Source organism: Grampus griseus, assembly GCF_964374135.1.
Source record: "Grampus griseus genome assembly, chromosome: 4".
NCBI lineage: Eukaryota > Metazoa > Chordata > Mammalia > Artiodactyla > Delphinidae > Grampus > Grampus griseus.
The window spans coordinates 3,028,326-3,049,099 of NC_138997.1; the positions used below are offsets into that span (position 1 = coordinate 3,028,326).

Here is a 20,774-nt window from a genome sequence, read left to right on the forward strand (position 1 = left end):
CAGCTCTGAATTTATTAGGATTCCTATAAAATCAAACCTAAGAGTCTGAGTCTAATTGTGTATTCGATACACTTCATCTAACTTGTTTCATGAGCTCTCTGCTATGTATACACTGTCTCTCCCTGGGCTCTGTAACTGTATTCTCTACCAGGGACTCTGGAATGCTATTTGCAGGTAGATACAATATTTCCTAGTGGAGTGTGCTCTGTTGAAAGCGATACAGTGTCTAAACTATAGTCCTCCACTCTCCTGAGATTCAAGTAACTGCAAAACAATGTGAATAAAAATTGTCTGGGAGGAGCCCGATTCATGGGAGGAACACCTTTACTAGAACTCCACCCCTCTCAGCTCTAAACCTTGCTTTCAGACAGTGGTAACAGCTGGACAAGATGGTAACGAGAGGGATCTCTTGTCTCAGAACAGGGCAGATTGTTCTCAGACAAGAGATCCTGGTGCCCTGGCCATTCTCCTAGATGAGGTGAGTAAATGAGGCAAATGCCTGCCACACAGAGTCAGCTCCCACAAGGCCAGGAAACGGAGCACGCTTGTCTTATCCACCATTGGTACTCCAAACATAGAGATCAGTACCTAGTAGACAGCATGCAATATATATCAATATTTATTGACGGAACAGTGAACGTTCAAGGCGTTTTTTTGAACAAAATGACTATAGATAGATAGATGTAGATGTATCAGTATTACTGTTATGTTGTAGCTGGACCCATAGGAATTAAAAAAAATATCTGCTCACTTTAAAAGATAACTGTAAACACCTAACCTATATAATATATTTAGAGATGTATTAATATTAGGTTTTACTGTTGGAATCATCAAGGCTTTTTGAAGTTACAAGTCGAATGGTATTAAGGCCAGAACTTGAAATGCATTTCTAGACTTAAAACACAGTGTTCTGTCTCTCTATCCCCTAAGGACTTTCTAGATAATATGATGGTTGTAGAAACAGAACAAAGAAGCTATCATCTTTATACGTGCCTTTATGAAGCAGCATAATAAATGGCTTACTTTATGGTTACCGGAGCAGTTTGGTTTAGGCTAACTGGCAAACTGGCAGGTCTGTGTCTAATTCTGTCACCCATGGTATACACAGCATACTGTTGGTGCTCAAATGTTAATAAAAAAATAACAAATTAAAAAAAAATCTACTCACTTTAAAAGATGACTGTAAACACCTAGCCTATATATTTTATTATATAAAATATATTATATAAAATATATAAAACAAAGCAATGCATGCCAAGTACCAGGTGTCCTAGATGCCGAATGGCATTATTAACGTACTTACATAAGTAATTATAAGTAGCGGGAAAATTAACTTTAACTGAAATTAAATGATAGCTTAGAGGTTGACAGCGAGTTAGTCATTTTGTTGGTGGACAAGACATACTATTAGGCCTCACCTGAGGTCACTGGGGCAATTCAGTATCACAGCAGAGCACTCAGAACAAAAAGAGCTGGGTTTGCATCTGTAAGTCACAGCTTTCTGGCTGTGCGGCCTGGGTGAGTTGAGTTCTTGCCCACTGCCTAGGCTTTGAGGGGCCCTGCTCCGGCTTCACCCTCCCCATGGGACAAGGAATTCCATGCTTTCTGAACACCTTAGGCCCTGGAACTTACTGCCCTGCCACTTCCAGGCCTGACTGTCCAAGGCTGGAGGAATCGCCAGGGGGTAGCTTTTGTGAGGGGTATGGTGCGCAGGCTAGGGTGTCCTCGCGTGTATGAGCCTTGCTGTAATACGTGATGGAGCAGAGATGGGAAGAAAATGGGGTGTGCGTTTCAGGCCGGAAGCCAGTAGTCACTGCCACACGGTGTTCCAGTTAATTTATAGCTTTAGGCATTTACGATGGGGTCTACATTAGCTTGCCCTGGGCCCTTCCAAACTTCCAGGCAGGCCTGGAACTAGGGCAAGTCACATAACCTATTTTAGTCTTTGTTACCTCATCTGTAAACAGGAATGATAATAACCGTTCCACTAACCTCAGAGGGTTGGGATGATGAGGACGATCTTAAAAATAACCACCATTTGTTGAGCACACACCGTGGTTCAAGCGCTTTACAAGTCACGGTCACTTGGCGTGGATTCTCCTGGATCCTCGAAAATCTTCAGGGTAGGCCATCTTCATCTGCTTTTAAAAGAAGAGAAAACAGGCTCAGAGAGGTTACGTTTCTCTCCTAGCCTCCCCTTCCCCAACAGAGATAATGTACGTATCAGTTCCATACACATACAAGGTAGCACTATAGTTATTCATTCATTTACATCACGTTGGGGGGTGCAGCAGTGAACAAAAGGAACAAAAAAATCACTGACGTCGGAAGCTTACGTTATGGTGGAGGGACACAATAAATAAATCAAGTAAGTAAAATCCGTCGTATGTCAGATGGTGGTAAGCAAAGCAAGGGAGAGAACCAGGGCATGTGGAGATACAGGGAACGTGACACTTGAATAAAGACATGAAGGAGGCGAGGGAACACCATTCGAGGTTTGGTTTGGTTTGGTTTTCTGGTGGCCTAGGAGAGTGGGTCACTAATTCAGGTGGCAGCGGAACAGCAGAAGGAAAGGCCATGAGACTGTGGCTTGCTTCCTGTGTTCTAGAAGCAGCACGAAGGCCAGTGTGGCTGGGAAATGAGCAGGGGGTAGAATAGTAGGAGATGAGGTCAGAGAGATAAAGGGGCGGGGGTGGGGAGGGAAAGAGAACCAGCTGTATAGGTCATTTAGGCCATGATAAATAAGGACCTTGGAAAAAAAAAAAGTGGTGGGGAGCTAATGGACTTTTTGTTGTTGTTGTTTTTTGTTTTGTTTTGTTTTGTTGGTACGTGGGCCTCTCACTGTTGTGGCCTCTTCCATTGTGGAGCACAGGCTCTGGACGCGCAGGTTCAGCGGCCATGGCTCACGGGCCCAGCCACTCCGCGGCATGTGGGATCTTCCCGGACCGGGGCACGAACCCGTGTCCCCTGCATCGGCAGGCAGACTCCCAACCACTGCGCCACCAGGGAAGCCCTTTGTTGTTGTTTTTAGCAGAGGAATGACATGAGCTGGAGTGAAAAGACTCACCCCGACTCCCTGGTGCTGGAGGCAAGGGCAGAAAGAGGGAGGCCAGGTAAGTGGTTACTGCAAAGCTCAGGCAAAAACTGATGCTGGTGTGGACCAAGGTCATGGCCGTTGAGGTGGTGGGTAGAGGTTAGATTCCAGATATGGCACTCTGAAGGTTGAGCTGACAGGTTTACTGAAACCCGGGGTGGGGGGGTTGGTAAGAGAAAGGAAAGAGTCAAGAAAGAAGCCAAGGCTCTTCACCTGGGCAAGGGGTGACAGAGGTAGATGCCATTAGCAGGAATGTGGAAGTCTGTGGCTGGGGCACGTCTGGGGCAGGAGATCTGGAGCCTGGTTTGCGCAAGTGAATTCTGAGATGTCTACCGGGCACCAGATGGAGATGTCAGGTACGTTTTTTCACTTCATTGGATCTGACTTTTCTTCTCCTCTCTCTTCACAGAGCTGTAATGACACTTATTCAAGGTGGTGGTGGTCTAGGTCATAAAGAATTGGATGCTGGGTTTCAACTAAGGGCTTCGAGAGAAATATGGGGAAGCAGTTGGAACACAGGGTAACATTAAGGGTCTAGAGAGATAATTTGTAAGATTGTTTCAGGAGGTTCGGCCAGGACGGTCCCGTCTCTTGGAAGCCACACCATCTGTTTAATGCCACACAGGTGACTTCGGGACCCTAAAACGTTCGTTTCATAACCTATTCCAAGTGTTTACAATAAACTAGATGTCGAAAAAGTTATGTTTGAAAAGTTGAAAAGTGTTCAGCGTGGTAGGTTCTCAAAGTAGCAATTCTCCTCTGAGTGCGGCCTCCATAGAGACAGCAAAGCACGAACTTGATGCGGGTGGGGAAGGGGAGCCAGATGAAAATCAAGCTCTAGGGGCTTCCCTGGTGGCACAGTGGTTGAGGGTCCGCCTGCCGATGCAGGGGACACGGGTTCGTGCCCCGGTCCGGGAAGATCCCACATGCCGCGGAGCGGCTGGGCCCGTGAGCCATGGCCGCTGAGCCTGCGCGTCCGGAGCCTGTGCTCCGCGACGGGAGAGGCCATAGCAGTGAGAGGCCCGCGTACCCACCCCCGCCCCCCCCAAAAAAAAAAAAATCAAGCTCTAGGACCAGGACTCCAGAGCTGTTCCCGCTGCTTGGCTGGCCTTACACACCTCGACCTGGCTCGCGGGTGGGCGTGTGAGGGGGGAGGACACAGCAGGACTGGTGACATCTTAAAGGGCTCTGTCCTAGTGCCTCTGCACCAAGTGACTCCGGGTCGGATCCGGGGTCTGGACGTTTACCCGGCTCGTGCCAAGCCACATCTGCCAGTGTTTCTGCTTATGTCACAGAACTTGCTGTCCGGGTCTCACCTTTAAATCTGGAGTGTTCGCCCGTCTGGGGGTGGTGTTTGGTCTAGGGTTGAACTGGCACGTTTCCATCTCCCTCCTTTCTTGGTCATTTAAGTGTCTGAAGGTGCCCTGGTGAGCATGGAAGGCAGGAGAGGAACGCTGTCCCTGCAGAAAGTTACGGATAAGCCAAATAAATCCCTAGAGGACTGATCGCCTCTGGAGCGACTCGGAGCCAACCCCTGGGTTCAAAACGACTGCCCAGGACGGCCCAAGCTGCGGGCCGGGCTTCTGTTCCGGGTCGACGTGCCGCCCCGGCGGCCGAGGCGTGGCGCCAGGGGCAGTCTCGAGGGGCGACGCGACGCGACGCTGCAGGTCCCCCGGGACGCGCGTGGGGTGTGGGCCGGCGGCGCGGCGTGAGCCGCCAGAGGGGAAGCTGCGCCCTCCGCCCGGCAGCCAGGGCGCGCCGCCTCCCCGGGGCCAGGTGGTGCGGGGCCCCCTCCAGCCCGGCCCGGGCGCGGCGACCCCGGGGCGCCCGGCGCGCGGCTCACCTGGGCCGCCGAAGGTGAAGCTCCGGAGCGAGGGCGCGGCCGGCTGGCGGGCGGGCGGCGCGGGGGCGGGACCCGGCGCCGGGACGCCCCGCCCCCGCCGACGCGGCGCGCTTCCAGTGGCCGCCGGCCCGTCACTCGCTCTTCACCATGGTTGCAGCACAAAGCGCCCGGCCCCGGAGGCCGCTTCCTCCCTGAGCGCGGCGGGGCGGCGCGGGGGCGCAGGAGGAGGAAGAGGCGGGGAAGAGGAGGGGAGTCGCCGCTTCCCAAACACTCTCCGGGGGGCTGTGCGCGACGCCCGCCGCCAGGAGTCCGGACCCGGTGCCCGCGGCCCCTTCCCTCCGCGCCCGCAGCCCGGGAACAAAGTTGCCGAGAGCCAGCGGGCCGAGCGCGCAGCCGGGGGCGCTCTGGCCGCTCCGCGCGTGCAGATGGGGGGCGGCGGCGGAGCGCACGGCGGCGGCGGGGCGGCCCGAGGGGATGCAGCAGCCGTCGGGGGGCTCGGCCAAGCGCAGTAGACGGAGCCGCGGCGCGGCGGCGGGGACGGCGGCCGAGGCGACCCGGCTTCGCAGTGCCCTGACCTGAGCCGGTCATCGGACGGCGGCCGCGGCGCCCCCGAGTGCTTCCCGGAGCCCCCGAGAGGAGGGGGCGGCCCTGCGCGCGGAGGAGCGAGAGGCCCGTGCGCCCCAGCCAACCCCTCCCCGCCGCTCGAACTCCCTAAAAATAACTCAGGCCGGCGGGGGGCGGGAGGAGCCGCCGCCGTCCCCGAGAGGAGCCGGGGAGGCGTGTCGAGCCCGGGCCCGTGGGGAGCCTTCCCGGCCGCGCGGCGCGGGGGAGGCGGAGGAAGCGGGAGCTCCCGGCAGCCGGGCGCCGCGGGGACCCTCGGGCCTCGCGCGCCCCCCGCCCCGCCGCCGCCGCGGTTTGGCTGGTTGGCCCGAGGCGGGCGGAGCGCGCAGGGCGGAGGCGGCGGCGGCGGCGGCGCTGGGCCGGGAGGCGGCGGCCGAGGGCGCGGAGCGGCCCCGGCCCGGGCTGCGGGGGGAGATGGCGTCCTACGTGGATAACAGCTTCCGCCAGGCGGTGATGAAGAACCCGGCCGAGAGGACCCCCCAGGTGAGCCCCGCGTCGGCTGCGCGCTCCCTGCCCACGTCGTTCGCCCCGCGCGCCCGCGCCTCGCGTCAGGTCCCCAGCTTCCAGGGGCTTCGCGTCTCCGCGTCTCCCCTGGCCGTCCTGGCGTTATTTCCCCCTCCTGGATCTTCTCCTCCTTTTCGCTGCTCTCCCCGTACCGATCTGCTCCTGCGATTGCCCCGCGGGGCAGGGAGGTCTCTCCCGAGCGTCCCCTCTGCCCAGCCTAGCGCGGGGCCCGGGAGCCTTTCGGGGCGGGGGGCAGTCACCTCCCCTCGGCCGGCCCCTCCTGCCCCCCACCCCCACCCCGGCCGCAGGCGCCCTGCCTCCCCCGGCTTGTGGCCCCTGGTACCTTCAGAGTTCTTCGGCGTTTGCAGAGGTGTAGGAGGAAACTTGCAGGGCTCTGCGGAACGCGAACCCGTGCTGGTCTTCTAAAGTAAAAGGTTGACATGTTTGTGTGTTTACTATTTTTCTTTTCCTTTTTTTTTATTTGGAAAAGTGATGCCGCTTTGCAAGGAAGGGGTTGGTGGGGGGGAAGTTGAATAGCTAGGTTAGTGCTTTTAGTTTCAACTGCAGACAGAACTGCAGAGCAGGCATATTCAGATACAGCCCCGGGAAGGGTACCCTGCGGATTCTTTTGGTGTTGCACAACCTTGTCAAAATTAGATAAGTTTGTTAACCTTCATACGTTCGTTTACCTTCAGGCTTATTTTTCTCTGGCTTTAAGTAGAGGAATTGCTGATGGTGGTGGATCTGGTCGTCTCAAGTTGGACTAGAGAGGGGGAAATTTTATAAAAATGTGGTGGTTTGATTTTTTTTTGCTTTTAGCTGCTGACTGGATAATGACGCATGCTCCTAAGCGTCGGGATGGTGACTACAGGGGATCCTGCTGCCAACCGTCTTAAGACAAATAAGCCCTCCTGATCCTTGGGACCATCAGACATTTAGGATCTAATGCTTGAAAGAGTTGCTTCGCTTGTTAGGTGTTGGATGCCATCTGTTCAGAGCCAAAGGCTCTCCTCCTCTGCTGTTGATTGTCATTATTTAATGCGGGGCAAAGAGAATAAAATAGACGCTTCCACTGGCTGCCTTTGGACAAGGCCCAGGAATGGCACCTGGTGCGGTTTTTGGTTTTTCATTTATTTTCTGATGGAGCCGGCACATCTGGGGATCGTAGGTAGATTGCACTCGTTTACCAGACTGTGGAATATGGGTGGTAATCTTGCAAGGCAAATTCATTTCACAGTGTCTCCAGAAAGTTCCTAATCCAAAGGATTACTTTATTGAAAACGAGGAAGGTCCTGCTTTTTGCTCTTGTTGCACTGCTTCTCATGTGCCTTCTGCATCTCCTGTCGGTTTTAAGTTGTCAGTCAGTCAGTCTTCTGCAGCTGAAAACGCACGTTCTCAGTCACAGTGTGATGGAGGAGCCCATTTCAGTGAAATGTTTCGATCCCTTTCAGTGTTTGAAGTGCCAAGTGAAATCACACATGCCGAGAATATTAGAACCTAGCAAGGCAGGTCGGAAAATGATGTCAGGCCTTGAGTGGAAGTTAGAGAGCCGGGAAGTGGAATCTCCGGTTGGTTGATTAGAATAGCAATGACTCCAAACCTATCAGGTGGGTGGAGGGGGGTGTGTCCCCCAACAAAACTGGAAGAGACAGAACCTCCACTGTGACCGCGTGCTGACTGTGCCAGAGAAATGAGCTGTTAAATTTCCCTGTTGACGCGCCGGTTGTGGAGAGCAGAGTGAAAACCGACCAGCACAGAGCTTGGCCCGAGTCAGAAGTGGGCCAGTTGCTACTGACACCGCAATGTGAACGCTTCGCTGACCGTCTGAAAGCAGCACATTTCCCCCACCAAACCTTCACAGAGCAAGTCACCTTAGAGAAGCCTACCAAACATTTGGAACATTCATAAGTACCCACCCTATTAACACTGATGCTCCCTTGGTTATTACTAATGCGGACCTACGTGTTTATTTATTATTTTAAAGAGAAAGTAGATGGAAATGTGAATGTTTTCCACCTTCACCTGGCTTGTCAAAAATAATTACTTTTCTGAAAGTTTGAAATTTACTCAAAAGTTAAAAAAAAAATGTTTTGGTAGCAGGTGCCTTTTCTGTTGAGTGCTTTGTGAATGCAAGGGCCGGAAGTTTTTCTGCCCTGTCTTTTCTCTTGAGTGCTCGAGGGTTAGAAGTTTGTAATATAAAAGCCAAGTTATGAAATAAACTTGATACAGACAGACGGATACGAATTAGGGAAGTTTTGCTGTCATGCTTCCTTCTGTTTCTCAGGATAGATATGGTGAAGGAGTTTGTACGATTCTTACGGCAGGCAAGAGAAAGGTGCCTTAAAAGAGGAAAATGTATAAATATTCTTTGTTAAATTCATTTTCTTCCTTTTTTATTTTTTCTTTTTTTTAACCCTACCAACCCAGTTTGTCTCCCAAACCCTGTGAAGATGTGGTTTTGTACAAGGTCACTCAGTTGCCTAGAAGTAATCGTGCTGTCACTCGTGTAACCTAAGAGGTTAGCTCCAAGAGAATCTGAGGGGTGGGGAGAGCCTCAGTGCAAACACAGGAACTTTGAAGAGTGTTATGAAATTAGGAAGCTTTTCATGCCCACCTGGAAAATGGAAACCCATTTTCCCGTTTATTTAGGCACGTCACTAGAGGGGGAATGGCAAGGAGAAACAAAATTGTCACTTGAATTTTTAGCTAAATCTCACATATTCATATTTCAGGGGCTGTCACTATTTCACCTGATATTCTGAGAGGACAAGAAAAGCCATCTTGAATCCAATGTGTGTCCCATATTGTGTGTCTGGAAAGTGGCTAAGTTCTAGTCAGTGGGGCACTGTATTCTCAATAACAAACCTCCTTGAAAATAAGGAGCACTAAATGTTCTATTAATACTTTTCAGTGCACCTCTGTTGAAAAACAGGACTCTTAAGTAACTGCTTTATTAAACTGTTGGGGTTTGTGTCTTTAATCACTTAAATGGGAAGCTTGGTCACCTAAGCAATTAAGTGAAGTGAAAGATGTAAGTAAATTACAAACAGCTTTCCCCCCAAGTCTTTAAACAATAAAATGATTTTTCTAAACCATATTATTAACTTACTGGATTCAGACCCTTTCAGATTGCTTAGGTAGAGTGTATAAATGCCTGTTTTTAGTTTTTCAGGTGAAACATCTATTGCAGAATATTCTTCTACTTTAAAGATTTACGATGATGTGTTTTTAGCTAGTTGTAAGAGTTACTTTTTAAAATGGCTTGTGTAAAATCTGCTGCCTCATCCCTTCCTAGTAATATTACTTTGTTCTTCACTACTGAAATTTTCTTTTGGCTATTACACCTTGTGATTTAGTTGCTAAATCATGAATTTGTCATTGGAGAGCTCTTAACAGTGCAAGACGTAGTTCTTTGCAAAAGTCACTCAGTAGCATGTGTCTTGAGTCATAATGAGAGGGCTGAAAAAGTGCCTTTAGCCCAGAGAACTTTAAGTGATGAGAATCTGCACAAAAGAGTATCTCCGATGAATATTTAACTTTCACATCCAGGGGAAGAATTGTGTCTATGACATAAATTTTCCATCTCTTTTTTATCATAGTTTATGAGCAGTCTTATATTTTCATCTGACAACTTACAGTTTGATTATATTTTGGCTCATTTGGGGGCTCTAATAATAAATAATTTGTTCCTTAAGTAGTTTTTGTTCGTAAAACACAACTAAATGGTCTGGGTGCACTTTTGAAAAGCATGGCTCGCATAGTAATGACTGGCCACACGCATTTAGCTTTCATAACAATGATATTTGAGTTTGGAGGTTAAAAAAATACACATTTATGACTGAAAAACCAATTTCAAACTGTATTAGCATGTGGCTCTGAACAAGCGAGGACTTGAATTTATGGTAAAAATTATTAACATTCTTTTGCAATATCGGTGGAAACTTAGTCACCTTCAAATAACCTTTTAAACATTTAGTAATTAACGGTTCCATAATTAGCTTTGCGTATCTTGGCTGAGGGTCAAAATGAATCTCTCCAACTGCAGTGCTTCGTGAGGTTGGTGTTTAACACAGTCCTTCCCAGACCCCACCCCGGGCTTTCACAGACACTCAAAAAAACCCAAAAAAACAAAAATTAAAAAAAAATTAAGAGGACTTCCTGGTTGCCAACTTGTGGCGGTTTTCTTCCTCTCGAAAAAGGACGTAAAATAAAAACAAAACCAGCTATAACCTCCTAGCACTGTCATTTTAGCTTATTTATGAAGACTCGCCATGCTTCTTTTTTCTTTTAATTGAAGTATAGTTGATTTACAATGTTGTGTTAACTTCTGCTGTACAGCAAAGTGATTCAGTTAAACATATATATAAATTCTTTTTTAAAAATTCTTTTCCATTATGATTTATCATAGCATGTTGAATATAGTTCCCTGTGCTATAGAGTAGGACCTTGTTGTTTATCCGTTCTCTGTGGTTTGCATCTGCTAACCCCAAATGCCCAATCCATCCCTCCCCTACCCCCTCCACCTTGAAACAAGTCTGTCCTTTTTTTAAAAAATTTACTGTTGCCCTGAAAAAACTTTATCCAGGTGGATTTTGGGGGGAGTTAAATGAACACAATAAGGTCTGCCTTGGGTGATGTTTGAAATTCAAGTCTTATAAAGTCATATTATGTAAAGTAATAGTGGCATATGCTTCCAACCTAAATGAGCTATTTGAAATAAAGTTACAGTAACCTTTTCAAAACACAGAAAGACTATGCCTTCTTGACTCATTTGAAAACTTTTTTTTTTAGCTTTGTTACATATTTTGTAAGTTTTATATGTAGTGAAAAGGAATTGTAATTGCCTCAAAGAACTTTGATCTAGACTAGTGTAGAGTTATGGAAATGTGGCCGCTGGTGATAGTTCTGTATTATATGGGCTGTTCCTTCTCACCCCATTTTTGGTTAACGGTTTCCTCATCTGTAAAATGTGGGTAATAGCTTCTTGAAGTTGTTTTGTGGATGAAATGGAAGAACGTACATTTACTGTTGAGTGCAGTGCCTAATAATAGTTCTTGTTATCACATTTTAATGAAATACGTATTACTTACCAGGCCTTGGGGGTTCATTGAGACGTCTGTCCCTCAAGCAGCTCACCAATCTATCATGTCATAAGTAGGAAGTGATTCATTAGTGCTGTGACAGCTGTCTTAGGCCCGCACTGCTGAGGTTGGGGACTTCCTAGATGGGTGTGTATTGAGTCTGGGGACTTCCTAGGTGGGTGTGTATTAAGTCTTAGGGGAGTAGAAATTCACCCACCAGTGGACCAGGAGGCTATGAAGGATTTTCCAGGCGAACCCAAGGTCATAGAAGCTGCACAGGTGGTTGTAAGGAAATAAGTGTGGACCTTTGTTCAGTGCGCCTGGAGCCAAGGGGTTGAGTGGGGGATGGAAAGTGACGCTACGTGTCCCGTGGAAGCTTGCGATTTGTGGAGAGTGGGAGGAGACTGGAGTTCTGTTAAAGCAGAGGTCTGACCTCCAGGGTGGAGATGGTCAAGAGCCCGAGCTACACAGCGGAGATATCCACTCTGCTGGACAGGCCGGCTGCACGTGTGCACGTTCATGTCAGCTGCTCATCGTGTCATGCCGTGCACACGTTTACGCCAGTGCAGCCTAGTCACGGCAGTTGGCGGAGATGGCCATTTCTTAGTTCATAGGAGAAAAGTCCAAGTTGTTGAACATAATTTTTCTGTATAAATTTATTTATTTATTTATATTTGGCTGTGTTGGGTCTTTGTTGCTGCGCATGCGCTTTCTGTAGTTGCGGCGAGCAGGGGCTGCTCTTCCTTGCCTTGCGCGGGCTTCTCTTGTTGCGCAGCACGGGCTTCAGTAGTTGTGGCTCACGGGCTCTAGAGCGCAGGCTCAGTAGTTGTGGCACATGGGCTTAGTTGCTCCGCGGCCTGTGGGATCTTCCCAGACCGGGGCTCGGTCCCATGTCCCCTGCATTGGCAGGCAGATTCTTAACCACTGTGCCACCAGGGAAGTCCCCATAATTTACTTGATTTTCAAGATTTTTTCAACTTACACTATTTTTCCTTAAACTTTGATGTCTTTTCCATGTCCATTCTGGAATCTAATATGAAATAGCTAATTTCTCATATCATTATGCTAAGTGTATTAGTATTTCTTAATCTGTGATGATAATGGGATTTCCAGCATTCCATCCTTTGCAGGAGTCGAGGAACATCTGAATTGAAGCTCACAGTTGACTTGTGGTGGCACGAGGTAACGATTGTAGCGAGTCTGTGAGGGCAGTTCCTTATTCCCCTACATCGTTTTTTGTTTACATAAATTAATGTTGAAATGAGGAAGGAGAAGCAATTTGTAGTACATGTAATTGGTCTTTTGTAGCTTTGTCAGAGCTGGAATATATACAGTCAGTAAAAATATGTTCACTGGTTATAATGTCAGCCTTCGTGGGGGGAAAGTAAGCTGATTGGCTCATTATTATTATTTTCTTGTTTGCTTTACCTGCAAAGTTTATTGCATAGAGCACACATTTATATGAAAGTGTAACAGTGTTTCAACATGTGAAATTTGTACAGAAAAATATCAGAACCACATCTGTTAGGATGACTGTCTCTGCCTTTTATATAAAAGAGCTAGTGTATAAAAAGTTTTTAAATCTAGGGTACCAAGCTGTATTCTACAACAGAGATACAGTACTCTAAATAGCAAAGAACTGGGGAATCAGAAAGCATAGCTACCTCCTTTTACTAATCAAAGACTGGTGGCTACAAAGGAACACAGGCCTGCTTCAAACTATTTGTGATTCACCAGAAATCTCATTAGCATTAGGACAACTAATTTGAATTCAAGTTTTAGTCAATGGTTTAAGCAGGATTCGGTGGATTTCAGGAAACATATATCCTGTGTACACGTGTGTGCATGTACACATGTGTGGCACGTTATTTTGACTGTTAGAATGTTTATCTTTTCAGGAAAAGAACGCCTCTGGTCTCACTTGCTAACTAACTAGGACTTACTGCACTGTTACGAAGTATGTTTCCTGCTGCATTCAGGTGTTTTCTTCTTCAGTCAGTTGGGGTGGTCGGTGGTGGCCGGGTTCGTTTTTGTAGAGCCGGAGGTTTAGTGCGTTTTAGATTCTCTTGGTATCGCCATTTATTTTTGTGCCTTCACCCCCATTAGGCAGTAAAACGTGTTTTGGAGGGGTTGGTGTGACTTGAAAAAGGACCTTGTTTTGTTGTTGGAACTAAAACCCTCTTCCCGCAGTTCTCATTGCTCGCCTCCTACACATTGAAAGTGATCTAGAACTTCTCAAGTATTGAATATGAGCTAAATGCATTGAAATCCGATTTTACATGTTGACCCTGTTAACTGCTGGTAGTTCAGTTGACAAACCAACAGTTACTGGCCCTTGGCAACTTTGTGTTCTTCTCCAGCTGGTGGTATTTGTCCCTCCCAACATAAAAGCTAATCGGAAAAGAAGAGACCCTGAAGAAGAATTAGCTGTTGGCTGGTTATTCTAGGGAGGCCTGGAAGTCACTTTCCTAGAAGCCAGCTAGCAATCGGTGGATCTGAAGGGTTAGGGCACGATGGTGATGATCTTATCTCTTCTGAGTATTCATGCTAGAGTTGAAACGCATTATCTTTTTTAAAAAACTTTTTTTAGTTTGAGATAATTGTCGATTCACACGCAATTGTAAGAAATAATGCAGAGATCCTGTGAACCTTTTACCCAGTATTTTCCATTACAAATATCTTGCAAAACTGTAGCGTAATATCACAATGAGGATATTGACATTGATAAAGTCTAGATGCAGAAGAATTCCATCACCACAAGAATTCCTCTTGTTGCCTTTTTATAGACACAGTTACTCCCCAACTCTGCCTCTGGGGAGGACTAATCTCTTCTCCATTGCTACAGTTTTGTTATTTCAAAAATGTTACGTAAATGGAATCGTACGCTATTTGATCTTTTGGATTGGCTTTTTTCACTCGGCATAATTATGGCTTCTTACCTTTTGGCTAAAATGAATGTAGCTACTGTTGTCTCTGAGTGGTTTGGGCTGTGTTCTTTTGCCGTACGCGGGCCTCTCACTGTTGTGGCCTCTCCCGTTGCGGAGCACAGGCTCCGGACGCGCAGGCTCAGCGGCCGTGGCTCTTGGGCCCAGCCGCTCCGCAGCATGTGGGATCTTCCCGGACCGGGGCACGAACCCGTGTCCCCTGCATCTCAACCACTGCGCCACCAGGGAAGCCCTGGGTTGTGTTCTTGAAATACCAAAATTATTTGGGATTGGGGATGGCACAAGGTTAGGTGGTTTTAAACAGTGACAATGATGAGAAAATTCCGTAGTAATATGTGTAAAATAAAGACCAAAGATCATTAGGTCTTGGATGAGCAAGAGTTGTGAGGGTGTAACACACTGGGGATATGTCAGTATATACAGTTTTCTTCCATAGATTTTGTTGTTGTTGTTCATGATGTAAGTGGTAAAGGTAGTCTTACGATCGATCATCCCTCATTCAAAGAAACTACCTGATCTTCCCCAACTGAAGTGGCGTTTTACAATTCAGAAGGAAGTCTAGTGAGTGTATTTACAAAGGAGTCCCAGTGGAACAATTTGAACAACAAAATAAAGACGGATTATAGCCTCTAGGGGAAAAAATATCCATGAGCTCATGCCAATATAAGTAAATTATCCAGTAAATAAATAGGGGAGAAGAGACAGCTCTTCGTTATGGTAGAATTCCAATAAAAAATGTAGAAGATATGATGGAAATGGAAAATCACCAGTAGGCAAACCTCACAGTGTTAATTGTTGCAAACAAGAATCAGTAGGTGCCAGACTTAGTGCGTGAGAGTATGATGAGAAATGTATATGTCAGATATCAGAATATTTGCATAGTCTCAGAGTGTCTCCCCCAGCAGATTAAGTAATTAATTACAAAGGGGGGAATCAGTACTTTTAAAGTGAAGAAAACTAGCAGACACCAACTTAACTAGATGATCAAAGTTATGTCACAAGACATATCAACATCATGATGCACTGAGAAGGGCGCATCTGAGGTGGTATTCTCACTAAAAAACCCTTCAACTGAAGTGTCAGGAAACACTAGACAAACGTAATTTTAGGACACTCTGCAAAATGGCTAGTACTCAGAAGTGCTCACCTTATGAAAGGATGAAGTGCTGAAAGAGCAGATTGGAGGAGACTAAGGAAGCATGATAACCAAATGAGCTGTGAGATTCTGGATTAGGACCTGGACCAGAAAATAAACGGTGGGACAGCTGGTGAATTTGAATAGATAGTTTTACTGCAGGATGATGAATTAATTGTAGGTTGGATGAAGAGTCTGTGGGATCTCTGAACTATTTTTTTTTTTAATAACTTCTTTTAGTCTAAAGTTATTTCAAAATTAAAAGTAAAAAAACAAACAAACCCAGCTTTTGGAATTTTATTGTGACTCTGACAAGGGGCCACCAAATTAAGATATTTTTGAAAATAATCTTTTTCCTGATTTAATCTTAATGAAGAGCTCAGTACCTTTCAGCTAAATATTTTGCGTATGTTGGACCATTAGTGACATGGCTGAAGCAATATATTAGAGCAAACTTACATACACACACAAGCTTATAAATAAATGGACAAGAAGAGCTAAAATAATAACATTTAACTCACCTTTATTCCTACCTGAATCTTGTAGATATTCACATAAAAATGCAGTGTATTTTACCAGGTGTGACGGTTTCATGATCCTGAATGTAAGTGAATGGGAATATTTGGTATAAGAAAAAAATGTGTAGGAGATACAATGAAGCACAGTAGGAAAGAAATTGTGATAGTAGTTGAAGGAAGTCAGTCTAGGTCAAATCAAGTTTGTAGAGTCTCCCTCCTTTTCCTTTTCTGTGAACTTAACAAATCTTTCAGTTGTTACTTTTGGTAGGAGTGAGGGGGTGGAAGGGAGGGAAGGGGATGGCAGGGTGTGTTGAAGGAGGCTGGTCGGAGGCACTATTACAGCTGCAGATGGGGAGACCTAAGCTGTGTGTGCAGCATTTCATTAAAAGCAGTTCAAGGTAGAAATATCTCTACAAACTTTTTTTCCATGTATATATATAAATGCCTTTGCATTTCAATTATAAAGCCAGGTGCCCGCCCGACTCCTCCCATAGCCACCTACCGTTCTTTTTTTGTGTGTGGTAAATTCTGAAGAATGCATGTTGTTTCTGTATAGTGTGTACTTTTTTCCCCTGTAACTGAAATTGGTACCGGAAGATTGGATTAAAAACTATGGGCCCTAACATTTGAGATAACAACAAATAAAATGTAAGCTGGGAGGTATTTACTATTTTCAATTATAAAGATAAAAACCATTTGTTTTCTATATTTTAATGTATTTTTTTTCTGTTTGATGTTTTCAGTAATAAATTGCATTTGCGGGCACAAGTGGAAAAGAAAAGAGCTGGCCAGGCTTTGAAGTAACTAAAATCTTATAAAATAGAAAACGTGAAAACGTGTAGGTGTCTATTAACACTTTAACATCTGTCCAGTTGTTCTGTATATAAGTAACTATTTGAAGTCTTCAAGGCAATACCTTTCTGATTTCTTCCGTAAGCTACATTATGTAGCCTTGCAAACTCCATTTTCTTTTAAGCACACTCAAATATTTTAGAAAATTCTTCGTCAAATTGTTGGAAATATTTGGCTAAGTAACATTATTTAGTTATGGTATTAAGAAACTGCTTGATCACATTTATACAATTGCAAACAACTAGAGATGGATTTTGAAAACTCATGAGTTAAAGAAATTGAAACACAGTAGCATGAAATGCCAAGAATTGAGGTGAAGAAGAATTTGACTGCATTTCAGTTTTTTCTAGTCTTCATTCGTGTCGGCTCCCCTTACGTTTGTAAGAGCTGGAATAAACCAAGGGGCAAGCTAGCTTTAGGGGCAGATGTTATCACGCGTTGCCCTGCGCCTTCAATTTGGGAAAACACAAGACTTCTTTAGAGGCAGGCAGTGTATGCAGAGACCCACAAGTTCTTTTTTTTTTTTTTTTAATTTATTTTGGTTGCGTTGGGTCTTCGTTGCTGCACACAGGCTTTCTCTAGTTGCGGCGAGCGGGGGCTACTCTTCGTCGTGGTGCGCGGGCTTCTCACTACTGTGGCTTCTCTTGTTGCGGAGCACGGGCTCTAGGCACACAGGCTTCAGTAGTTGTGGCTCGTGGGCTCAGTAGTTGTGGTTTGCGGTCTCTAGAGCGCAGGCTCAGTAGTTGTGGCGCATGGGCTTAGCTGCTCCGCGGCATGTGGGATCTTCCCGGACCAGGGCTCGAACCCGTGTCCCCTGCATTGGCAGGCGGATTCTTAACCACTGCACTACCAGGGAAGTCCCGACCCACAAGTTCTTTATCCCCAAATATGAATCTCCAAACCTAACGTCATCTAAGTTGGAATGGGTGAGAATTCCTATCTTGATTCCGTTTTCTCTGGTGTGGTTTAAATCTCCATCAGTTAGAGGAAACTCTGTGTCTGTGGTGGGGAGAGGCAGCATGGTAAAATCATTTCACTTTAAAAGTCCTCGTTCCCACTTGATTTATTGTGGGATGGCTGTTTTTTCTCTGTAGTTATACATTTGTATCTTTAAGTCTGAGTTTACTTAGTGCATTTCCTTTATCTAACCTGGTGGTTACGACCCTGGACTTTGGTGTCCAGACCACAGACTGCTTTGTGCTCCTGGGCAGGTTACTTAACTTCAGTGGGTCTCAGGCTTTTGGATTTCAGGGACTTTTAAAAATCATAAAACTCTGGGGTCCTGATACTGATTTGTCACCTATTTTGCCAAGTCAGCATGTTAAAATGAATGTAATGTAAATGTAAAAGGAACGTAAACTCTCTACTATTCTCATTTCATAAAAGAAAGGACATTTTAATATCATAAAAATAGGTCACAATCTCAGAATAAATAAATTTAGCTCTGTTTTGTTCTGTTTTTGTCAAGGATTCTTAAAATTTTACCGTGGATGACTGTGGTAACGTTACCAACCTCAAATGGTTGTAAAGGTTAAATATGTTCTTGTACATTTAGGTTCTGTAACAGTCTCTGGCTGGAGTGTTTAATATTTGTTATTAAATTATTATTTTTCAGCAGTTGGTATTCATTTATCCCTTAGGTAATATTTCATCATTCGTATATCTTATGATGAATTCACCAAAGTGGTTTACATATAAGTATTTGATAGACTTGATTGTGCGGGGGTTGCATTAGTCTGAAGGTTGTCAAAAACTGCACACACGGAGGCTTAACGGTGGGCTTATTTTTCTCACATAATGAGAAATCTGAAGTTAGGCAGTGCAGGCTTGATACAGAGGTTCAAGGATGTCATTAAGGAAACTAGCTCATTCTACTTGGCAAGTGATTTTGGTTTTCAAAGTCCCAAGATGATGGCTGCACCCCAAGCAGGAGAGAAGGGAGGAGGCAGAGAGTGCTTTTCTCGGTAAGAGTTGGTTCTGTTGGAGGAAAGCCCTCTCCAGGTACTTGTCCTTGGCCAGAGCTTGGTCACCTGGCTACTCCTAGTTGCAAAAGAGGCTGGAAATGTGAGGATTTTGCTTTTAAGCCTCGATATTGCAGAAAGGCAGGAAAGAAGATGAGGATGAATAAGTGCTGTGAGCCCATAGTATTTGTCCAACTTACTTTGCATAGGGAACAGATGATTGTAATAAGTGTATGTGGCGATTCTCAGGAGACCTCTTTGGAAGTCTTACTTTCAGAGGTCTTGCAGTAATGTATAGAGCTACATTACTGTAGCTACAGTTTTGGAGTCATATAGATATATTCAACTTCTTAGTTCACTTATTAGATGTATGACTATTAATTTTCTGAAGCACAGTCTCCTTTGAAAATAGAGGTAAAAATAGCATTGCGTGAACATTATATATAAATATAACAGTGTAACTTTTAAATATAAATATTTCTAAATGGTAACTATTGATTTAAAGTAAAACATAGGTTTATATTTTATAAATTCTTTTTGCTTCAGTTTTACTCTATTTTAAAATTTTATTTCATTTCTTATGTGCTCCAGTTTTGTGTTCTGATATTACTGTGTGTAGTAATACTTTGTCATTTTTCTGGGACGTTTAAGTTTTCAATTTAACTGTCATTCCTCCCACAGGCTGAACCATCATCATTTTATAAGTAAATATACTTTTGTATGTAAAGTATTTGTGAACGATAGCTGTTTAGAGTTTTCTGTAATTAGTTGCATTCATACTTGTATCATAAACTTATGTCTTTGAGAAAAGTGGTTTCATATTGAATGTTATACAAGGCTAGCTTTGATATTAAAACTTTAAGTATGCCCTGTGTCCTGCCTTAGAGCATTCGTTATGTTTAATTATGGGCTTTTTATGATAGCAGTCAAGATTTACGTAGATAAACTGCTCTTATGTGTAGTGGGGTCAGTTAAACAATTTACTGTCAGAAACTGATGACTAGAAATGTTATTGGAAAGAGTCAGGGTATTTGTCATTTTAAAACATTCTGTGTTTTTTTGTAGGATGTATTTTGGGGGGGATGCTGGGGGCTAAAACATGCCTGAATTTGGAGTCTTAAGTTAGGACCTCGATTTCATTTAAAATGGATTAACTTGCGAGGTGTCTGTCTGCCTCACTAGAGAGCTTACTGGGCTGGGACTTGCTATTCATCTTTGACTTGGCGCACAGCATAGCACAGAACTGGAGCTAATAAATGTTGGTTAATGACTAGATCTTTTTTTTTTTTCCTGAGAATTTGAGATACAGCAGAAAAAGTAATTATGTACTTCCACATTAATAGCTAATTGGATAAAAGCTGAAAGGAGCGGTAATTTTTGGTTCAGTTTCTGTCACACTGAAGTCCTCCTTTATAGAAACTTGTAACTTTGTGGAACAAAGTTGTTTTTTCTTGAGTATCAGACAGTTACCTCCCCATAAGTTTAATCACTTTGGTGCTGGTATTTTGAACAGTTACTTATGTGATATTTCACTGTCATTTAACAGAGTATAAATTCTTCCTCTGAGCTCCTGTGACACCTTTGTTCTACTATGCAGTACCTTTAAAAAAATTTTTTTTTTTAAATTTATCTATCTATTTATGGCTGTGTCAGGTCTTAGTTGTGATGCGCAGGCTCTTCTAGTTGCAGCACACGGGCTTCTCTCTAGTTGTGGCACATGGACTTAGTTATTCCACGGTATGTGGGATCTCAGTTCCCCGACCAGGACTCGAACCCGCGTCCCCTACATTGGAAGGTGGATTATTAAGCGCTGGACCACCAGGGAAGTCCCTGCAGTACCTTTTTTTTTTTTTTTTAACTTTGAGATTTTTGACTATGGTGAGGGACAGCAGTTTAAATTGATGACAGACTTAAATTATAAAATTAAATTGAATTCTAGTATTTAGAACTAATTTTCTGATTAACTGTTACCAAGTAGAGATGTTAGCCTAGACCCATTTTAATAGACATGACTATATAGATTGTAGAATGATTTACATGCAAATATAGTAACTTCTTGAGGGGTGGTTTCTGAAACAGGTTAAATATACTCCACTGAAATCTTACTTATTGGTTATAGATAAAACTTTAGAAAAGAGTAAGCTGTAATAAAATTCATTCTGGGTAAAATTTTTACAGATTTGTAGGAAAAGACATCTTAATTAAATACATGTATAGAGT

General features: G+C 44.8%; 2 protein-coding genes across 6 annotated transcripts in view; one reads left to right on the plus strand and one right to left on the minus strand.

Moving 5' to 3' along the window:
• SPMIP2 (sperm microtubule inner protein 2) overlaps positions 1-5,004 on the minus strand; it is a gene marked incomplete at both ends in the record, with an annotated part of 144,250 nt that extends 139,246 nt beyond the window's left edge. Inside the window, 3 exons of one of the 2 annotated variants that reach the window (XR_014296654.1) lie at positions 1,993-2,138; positions 4,411-4,554; positions 4,938-5,004. Of the gene's footprint in view, positions 1-1,992; positions 2,142-4,410; positions 4,555-4,937 lie in introns of both variants that reach the window. The other variant, XR_014296655.1, reaches the window with a different exon arrangement.
• Positions 5,005-5,921: 917 nt separating this feature from the next.
• Positions 5,922-20,774, plus strand: part of RAPGEF2 (Rap guanine nucleotide exchange factor 2) — a 241,680-nt gene continuing 226,827 nt past the window's right edge. For all 4 annotated transcript variants that reach the window (XM_082652809.1, XM_082652814.1, XM_082652813.1 and 1 more), the window contains exon 1: positions 5,922-6,041. In XM_082652809.1, the coding sequence (XP_082508935.1) occupies positions 5,973-6,041 (69 nt within the window). In that variant the 5' untranslated portion in view covers positions 5,922-5,972. The remainder of the gene's footprint in view (positions 6,042-20,774) is intronic.